Genomic DNA, 8,974 nt, shown 5'->3' with positions numbered 1-8,974 from the left:
TGTTGTTTCTTACAAATGTTTAAGGATCAGGGTTGCTTTAGAACACACAACAACATTGCTTCCAAGGGGAGGGGGGAAGGGAGGACGCGGTATAGGGAGAATCTTAGGAAAAATGGTCTGAGAATGTGACATTTTCTCAACAGTTTTGTCCAAGATTGTGTGTACGGTGTTTTGCGTTTTCTAGCACGAAAATTAGGAATGACCCAACGAAATGGTATTAAGAAAAAACACTTTACAGAGGCTGTTTTCGACACGAAGTTTGACACCACATGATCTTCTCATAGAAAAGTACGAGCTCTTTTTCGGTTTTTTAGAGTACCTTGCGAAAACAGAAAGATTTTGCAATAGTGGTATAACGCGTGCGCATTGTTACCTTTTGTCGTGTTGTTCAGAGATGGAAGGTTTAGAAAATTCGCAAAGTATTTTATCGTTGTCAGAAGAGTTCGAAGAAGACCGGGGTGGCTCTTCTCTTAGTAGCCAAGACGTAAGGAGTGTTTATCTCGTGACATACAGTCAAGCCGATATGGACAAATTTGCCAGACGGGAAGATTTTGCAAGTGCAGTAGTAGAATCGTTTTCTCAAGGACGTGCCAAAGTAAAGCACTGGTCATGTTGTTTGGAAGAACACAAGGATGGAGGATTACACTTTCATCTAGCTATAAAACTAGACCGAAATCAACGTTGGATATCATCGAAAACATATCTACTTGATGTGTACGGAATAAGCGTTCACTATTCAAATCGGCATTATAATTATTATAGTGCGTGGAAGTATGTTACGAAGTCCGACGCATGCTACATCGAGAGTGAAGGACATCCCCGTCTAAATGACACGGAGCCACAGACAAGCTCTGCAAGCCGTTCGAGACGTCAACGTCGGAAAAGAAGTCGTGGAAATACTACTAACTCGGAAATATTAAGCGCCGACGACGAGGAGGAAGATAGCGACGGGAAGTCCACCGCTAAGGGGAGGAAAAAAAGGAGGAAACTTACCGCGTATGAGGTGGGAGAAATAATTGTTCAAAGAAATGTCACAACTCTTACAGAACTTCAAGCCTTAGCATTTGAACAAAAAAAAGAAGGCAAGACGGATTTGGCGGAATTTTTAGTTAACTGCAACCCAAAGGTTGTCGCCGATGTATTACAAACTGCTTGGGAGATCGAGAATGCGCCCAAGAAGTTGGCACGGTCGCGCAAAAGTCGCATGAACCTTCTAGAGGATGCTAAAACTGGCTCCTGTGTAACAGGTTGTAATGGTGAGTGGTTAACGTGTGCGCAACAAATTTTACACAACAATGGCATTTCTCTGGAATTTTTCCGCACTGCTGTGAAGGATTTACTGGTCAACGGGCGTGCAAAGTACAAAAATATTATGTTAACAGGTCCAGCAAATTGCGGGAAAACATTTTTATTGAACCCACTGACAACTATCTACGACACATTCAGTAACCCTGCAACAGGAACCTTTGCTTGGGTTGGGGTTGACAAAGCAGAATGCATTTTCCTCAACGACTTCCGCTGGTCTCCTCAATTGATCCCATGGCATGATTTCTTGCTTCTACTAGAGGGTAAAACTGTACATCTACCCGCCCCGAAGACCCATTTCTCTAAGGACATTACTGTGAAGTCCGATACACCGATTTTTTGTACTACTAAGTATCCAATTCTCTTTCTCAAAAATGGCGTGCTAGATCAGCGAGAGACTGAGATGATGAAAGTACGGTGGAACTTGTTTGAGTTGAGTTGCGTAATCCCTCGGGAATCGCAGCGCGTGATCTCATCTTGTGGGACATGTTTCTCCGATCTGATACTAGGTTAAACTTTCAGGGTTAGACAAACTTTGTTCGTAAAAATCGGTTAACTTTTTAGGACGATACCATACATAGAATAATATCACGATTAACAGAACATTGAAACGGTTAACACAATTTCACTGAAATAAGTGAATGACCTTCTAATTCTTTATAGAAGACGTTATTCGTTGTTAATCGTTGCCAATTTTCATAGGGTCTTTCAAATGTCCTGTTAATCGTTGCAAATCATAGATCTTCTGAACAGAAAGAGGTTAGGAGGCCACTGTCGCAACATTTATTATCTGTTTGTTTCTAAATAACGAATCTATGTTGTAATTTTTTTCGCTCTAATGTAAATATGGAGCACAGGAAAATACTGGCAGTGTTACACGTCACGCGATAGTGCATGTTGTCACGTTGTTGCGCGTGACAGTATAGTTTTTGCACTCGCTACAATGTCTAACAGAAAGTAAACATTTCAATTTGTAAAGTAAACATTGGAGTTTATTTAATATTTAATCCTCTGTCCATTTGATTGTTTTATCAATTGTAAGCGGTTATTCATAGACTCGATTGTCTTATCAATTTCTGCGATTGAAAAATTATTTAAAGTTGTTGTCACACGGTCTGAAAATTCACGGAATGTTTCATGTGTTATGTTTTGTTTCAGTGCTTGCTGCCTCAGCTTCTCTCTCATGGAATGAAATAAATTTTCAATGGGATTGACGTCCGGACTGCGGGGAGGAATCTTCAGTTGCTTTGCTTTTAAGGCGTTCAGAGCTCGGCGTACACTCCCAGAATTTTGCACGGGGTCATTATCGTGTACAAAAATGCGTCGACCTTTTTTCCCCGCTTTATGAAACATCTCAGGAAACTTCTCCCTTACAAATGCAGCAAACGTTGGCCCGTCGAAGTATACGTATGGATGACACATTAACACTCCCTTTCCATAGCTTATGGCAACCATTAACTTCAGTACCTTTCCCCCACTCCCCTCTTTTGAACCTTTCGCGGTACAACCCAGGCTCAGTCCTTCGCACTTCTTTCGCCATATACGCCCCTTAGGTGCTCTCGCTTGATCTGCGGGATTGCGTTTATAAAACAGACTTACACCATCGAGGTAAAAGGCCACTTTCGAAATCCACACATCCGCAGAATAGTTGCCCTGTACTTGTTTTGCGAATATCCTGCGTTTCCTCTGATCGTTTTTAGTCATCAGGCCCTTTTTGCGTGCTTGTAGATAGTAATAGCCGTTTCCGTTCAAACATCGCCGTACAGTTTGATCGCTTACCTTCTTCTTACTCAACCCGGCTCTCTGCATTAACCTTTTCGCGGAGAAATTGCCTTCATCTTCCCTTAAAACAGGTATACACCGCAGTAGATGTCTTTCATCTCGCGTAGTCAGTTTTTTCGGGCGCCCACCTGGATGTTTTACAGGCGTTCGTGTACAATGTTTCCGCCCTCCTATTTTTGTTTCCTTCAACCTATAGATGGTAGCCGCTGAAACTCCTTTTTTGCTGCTAATATCCTTAATGGAGACATTCTTATCATGTACTAAATATGCAATGTATGCCCGTTCCTCGGCGCTTAAAGCGCCCGTGAAAACCATGGTCAGCCAACAAATTCAAGAACGTTGACGACTGACGATTTGAATAGAATGCAACGTACAAAAGACTTTTTTAGTGATTAACTTCTGTGAAGTCACTGATTTCTCATCAATTATCTCATTAACTGTAAAATGTACCTAATATATAAAGGACAGGCTTATATAACCACGGTACATGCCTCAAATCCACAACTTCAGTGAAATACAATCCCGGACAAAACTACTTGAGAATTTTTACCCCTCCATGCACACTATGTAACGCATTAACACTATTTCAAAAACAACTGATTTGCGGTACCAAATTCCCCTTCCCCAAGGTCAATGTTGTTTCTTACAAATGTTTAAGGATCAGGGTTGCTTTAGAACACACAACAACATTGCTTCCAAGGGGAAGGGGGAAGGGAGGACGCGGTATAGGGAGAATGTTAGGAAAAATGGTCTGAGAATGTGACATTTTCTCAACAGTTTTGTCCAAGATTGTGGGTTGCAACTGTGTTAGAAATGCTGATACTGCTCCCTTCTTCCCCACCATAACACTTGCTCCGTCACAACCAAACACAACCAATTTCTTTTTCAAATCTTCTTCACCCAATCCCACATCTCCTAGAGCCGCCATAATAGCTTTGTGCAAACCACTGGCATTGGGACTGATGGGCTGCTTCAATCCAACAAATTTGGTGAATGGTACACCTTTGCTGCTGTAGCGGAGAAAAACGATCTCTTGTTCAGTTATGCTAGAGTCTGTGGCACTGTCAGACGTCACACTGACAAATTTTGCATTTGTTAATTCCTCAGCAACTTGACTCTGGGCAGCCGTTGCAATATATTTGGTGAAAGTACCACAAGCTTTGCTGTTGCGATACGTCGCACCAATAGCAAGACCTTTCACCTCATCTAAGTCACAGAGCCATCGGTAGTCTGCAAGCGACTTCTTGTTCTTAGATACAGCGTGTGCATTTCTGAAAAGTAATCTTAGCTTACCAGTGTACTGTTTAAGCATCTGCTGCCGGGCTAGATTTGCTGGGGTTTTTTCTGGGTGTATTTTAGCTTTATGGCATTGCTGTGCCAGAAGGTGCGCTGCACTCTTCTCGTGATAGGTAATTGACTCTGCTTTGTAACTAGTGCAGCCATCGATAAACCTGGCCGAGTTAAATAATTGCATTTTTAACGAAAAAGTCTGCTTTTACAGGACTGTGTCATTTAAACTGGCTTGCAAGCACCATACTCTTGAAAAGTCCGTCCTTGGGAAGACCATCCCGGCTGCTAATCATTCAGGTCCCAGATGTTACAATCTCGAAGATAAAAGTCCAAGTTGTTTCGCATTTGTGAATATGATTGGTAGTTTCTGGGCAGAATTAATCTGCGGAAGCAGGTGTATGCTTTGGGGCGAATCGCCACGGGAGCCATGACTTCTGTATGCACTGCAATGCTGTGATCAGGAATTAACACATCCGAAGCTGTACAGAAGCGGAGAAGTTTGGCAAGCATTTGGTGGCTAGACCCTTTGAGGTAGCGTTCCAGCCATCTAAAAATTTGTGCTTCTTTAGCGTTTTCTGGAGTTAATGCCAAATTAGCCATGATGCGGGCTGCTGTTGGTCTGGACATTTCGTACAGTGATGCAATTGCTTCTTTGCTCACGTTTGACCACAGATCACCCATTCCTTGGCGCAAGCTGGTCAAACACATGAAGGGCTTCGTCACAAACTCGGCAGTTCCCACAAAAATATGGATGGATCGTATGTTGTCTGCAGTGGGTAACTGGCACAAGTTGTAATCATCCAGCAAGTCGATAATTTCTTCTCTTGGAAACGGCCCTACACAATCGAGCGCTCTACTTAAACAGTCCTTCTCGTTAGGTGGTAGGAGCGCAAGAAATGACTCTACAATGCACTGGTCCGTGGCAGTCCCAAGAACGGCGTGTTGCATTGATGCCTGTGACAATTTGACTGGGAAGACACCGCATAGTATAAATTGGTGCGTCAAAATTCTCCCGATGCTTACATAGTCTTCCTGGCTTAGATCTGGAAGAAGAGGAAGTGTGTGTTTGCTATCTCCGTCACTTTGGGACAAAAATGTGTCCCAGAATGACGAGTAAACTTCTCTCAAAACGCCATCTCCTGTGGCTTTGGATCCCTCGATAACTGCTGCAACTTTCCTCTGAAGGATGCTGGGGTCTTTGTACACGGAAATAAGATCCCTTACAATGTTTTCCCTGCTGACGATAATGGCAACTGTCTCTTTCAGGGAATCCAGTGCCTCTTCTCGCTTCTTTTGTAGCTTGGCGTAGTTTTCCTTGACAATTTCCTCTTTATGTTCCGCATCTAAGACATCATCAGGAATTGGAAAATGCGAGGGCTGACTTGGGGAATATAAGCTAGAAACATCAAAGGCAGTCCCAGGTTCGCTAGGAAAATAATAGGTGCAAAGTTTTAAAGAGGATCGACAAGATATCATTATTTATACACCAAATAAGTCCACTTGGATGCCTTTTATAATTCGCTATATCTGTGGATGCTCTACTTATTCCAAATATTATCTCTGTTTTATTCTTTCAATGGCTGATTCACTGTTTTGGTTATGTCGCTGATTTAATCCATCATTTGCTTGCTTGCTCAAGCACTTACTATCTCACTCACTCCTGGAAACATGAAAATCAGATTAGCACGGCGTATTTAATAGAGAACGACAATTAGAGAATTCTGAAATACGACTTAACTAGGTATGGTAAAAAGTGTTACGAGTCTCAAAACCTTTCTTCCAATAATCGAAAAAACATTATGTCCCAAGTTCAAACATCATTCTCGCTAAGACTCATAGTAGAGTGACGAAGGGTACCACGTTTTTCCGCCAAAATGACGCTGGTTAACGGGCGAGTATTACTTAGGATATACGTGAGAGATCAGTGAGGAATCGATAGCTTTTTAAACTGAATAGTCTTACCCGTATTTATGAAGAAAAAATTTACATGCTTGTTAGTGGACTACAAAGATTACCTCAGATCCTCGTCCTGTAGAAGTTGGTGGGGTACCTCGTCTGTAACTGCTTCGATTGAGATGTCTCCCACAGCCCCAAAACCTTTGAAGTTTACTTCTGGAGAAGTGAACGACATTGGCAGTGGTTGCTCTAAAGTTTCTACGTAAATTACAACACTATGGAAATCCACGGCTTTGTCTTGCGGAGATATTGTAATAGCCGGTTGTACATGCAGGCTGAAATGTTCAGGATGGAGGTCCAAAGAACCTACCCAGTCATATATCGCTAGCATTCTCTCTTCGTCTGAAAAGAAGCGACTTACCCTCCCCTGAAAAGGGTGTTGTACGACAATGAGAACCTGTGCTGTGCTGTGCTGAACTGGAACTCTGGCTTCTCTTGCGCGACGAACTTCTTCTAATCTTGACGTCTCGGTGATTTCATCCTCTAAAGCCTTTCTCTTCAAGAAATAAATTGCAAGGGATTCTTCATATTCCTTGTCTTGCTCAGCTTTTAGCCTCCTCTCATCATCAAGTCGGGAAGTAAACCAACAGGACGAATCCCTGTCTTGTGTTGTGGAGGTAGCAATGGAAGAAGCTGTGGATGCTGAAGAGGCAGCTGGGGGAGAACCGCTGGACGCTGCAGAGGCAGCTGTGGAAGAAGAAGTGGAAGCTGCAGAGGAAGATGGAGAAGAAGCTGTGGAGGATGCGATGGAAAAATGTGTGGAAGCGGCACTATCTGAATGGGCACTCTTACTCGCAGGTTGCAGACTTTGGCGCCATTATTTTCCTTTGTCCACCAGGTCTTCTCTATCAGATGCGCTGAAAGGACTTGTCATAAGCTCTCCATCGTCAGAATCGTCATCAACAAGTGGTCTACAGGCAATATATAATTGAACTTTTGACAGCTTGTAAAACTCAAAATACCTCTGCACAGTGAAAGGCAATGCTCCACCATTCCTCTCCTTGAGGGTATTTATTACTTCTCCTTTAAAATTTACGAGCTCAAGAATCATGTCCGACTCTGCTCCAAGAGGACAGACACCATTTTGGAAAAACAATACTTTTCCTTCTTTAATCAGTTCCTCTTTGGTCATAGACAAAGGTACATCTATTAAGCCAGTGCCACCTCCTTTTGAGCAGCGTACACTGACATACTTATTTCTCTTCTTGCTATACTGCATTAGTCCCAAAGATATTCGTCTGGTTTTGCTCATTTTTTTTCCTGCAGTTGATTTGTCATCGACCCTTGAAAACTTCTTGCCTCGGCTTTCTTTTTCTTTGACGATTTCTTGAAGAAGTTGTCTCTTCCTGGTCTCCCGCTCCAGATCATCATCAGTGGATTTCTTCTTTGTCTGGCACATGGCTTTTAAGGTATAGAGATCGCCCTTTCTTGTTAAACCCATGTCAATAAGAACTTTTTCAGGTGTGTGTTCTACTGCCACAAAGTCCATCTGTAGATGAAGCGCGAATACGGAATATTAATTTTAGCCTAGTAATTAGCACCACGTATAATTTATGAGTCTCTGACAAAGGGAATTTACACCTACAGTTACCATATCGGTGGCATTAAACTTGTCAGTGATGAAGGCAAACTCCATTCTTAGCTTAAACCAGACTTTCCTTTAGCACCCCTTAATAACTAGGGCTAGCAAACAAAGAAAATCCTGAGTGAAACTAGGTGGAAGTCTGGTCTACACCGAGAGAGGGGTTTACATACAAAATCAATGACTCGTTCAGCGTTTAATATCTATTTTATTTCAATTGACGTTGCATTTGCAACATCAATGCGTTAATTTGTGTAGGGAAATAAAATTATGAAATTGTTTACAAACCATGACTGGTCATTGCTTATGATTTACCAGAGTACAGACACACAGCTAACGTCACAAAAAAACCGTTTTTCTTTGTATTGTCCAACATGGGGCACAGTGTTAAACATATGTGAGATTACTTTTTTCAAACTGGGCAAGTGAAGACGTCGAAAAATGATTAGCAGGAGTCGCATGTTTAAAAAAATAGGCAAATGGGATTAAAGGTATTCTAATGGCAACTTGCCCAATACCTTAACAGAACTAGACTGCAAAAAGTCTCTTATTTTTCTTTTGAGGTATAGTAGATCATAAGCACGCAGAGGGGCGAGCAACAAAGCCGCAAGCAACGAGAGCGGAAGCCTGAGCAAAGAAACATTTTTTCTCCCTCCACCCCAATCTAAAAATGTGCATAGCTTTACTTGCTATGCTTGCTGCGAGTAGCTCTGAAGAAAGAAGGACAACCACTCACTCATGGTTTAAACTAGATCATTCTTTTGAAAAGCCAAGGACGATGACAAAGTTTTGCCAGCAGCTCACTGGCCACATTTTTATTCTTACCAAATTCATCATCTATAACTACACACATGGCAAAAAGGGATCCATTTAGTCAAAATTACACTATACCTTGAGTCTAATAGTGTATGATTAAAAGCTTTAACTGAGAACTTTCTGAATGTCAAAAGAGAAAGGATTCTAGATTTTAAGAAAATTACCTTGCATGTCACTTAAATCAATTCCACTACTCACCCTGAATAATGAGATTTCAAAGACAACAACAAAACATACTTGCCC

At 41.9% G+C, this 8,974-nt stretch overlaps 1 protein-coding gene across 1 annotated transcript; it reads right to left on the bottom strand.

Annotated features, from left to right (window-relative positions):
• Nucleotides 1-4,640: 4,640 nt before the first annotated feature.
• Nucleotides 4,641-7,822, bottom strand: LOC140931881 (uncharacterized). The gene is made up of 3 exons (XM_073381590.1): nucleotides 7,296-7,822; nucleotides 6,393-7,139; nucleotides 4,641-5,803 (listed from the first exon to the last, which is right to left on the bottom strand). Exons 1-3 carry the CDS (start codon nucleotides 7,820-7,822, stop codon nucleotides 4,663-4,665), a joined length of 2,415 nt encoding a protein of 804 aa, XP_073237691.1. The 3' UTR covers nucleotides 4,641-4,662.
• Nucleotides 7,823-8,974: the final 1,152 nt, after the last annotated feature.

This window comes from Porites lutea, chromosome 3 (genome assembly GCF_958299795.1).
Source record: "Porites lutea chromosome 3, jaPorLute2.1, whole genome shotgun sequence".
Classification (NCBI taxonomy): Eukaryota; Metazoa; Cnidaria; class Anthozoa; order Scleractinia; family Poritidae; genus Porites; species Porites lutea.
This window is presented reverse-complemented; position numbering and strand designations above follow the sequence as displayed.

Excerpts from the sequence above, each read along its gene's own strand:
- LOC140931881 (XM_073381590.1), bottom strand. The coding sequence starts at position 7,822 with ATGGACTTTGTGGCAGTAGAACACACACCTGAAAAAGTTCTTATTGAC. Across the intron at positions 7,140-7,295 it reads TTGCCTTTCACTGTGCAGAG|TCTGCAACCTGCGAGTAAGA; the intron begins GTATTTTGAGTT and ends ATGGCGCCAAAG. Across the intron at positions 5,804-6,392 it reads CTACAGGACGAGGATCTGAG|CGAACCTGGGACTGCCTTTG; the intron begins GTAATCTTTGTA and ends TTATTTTCCTAG.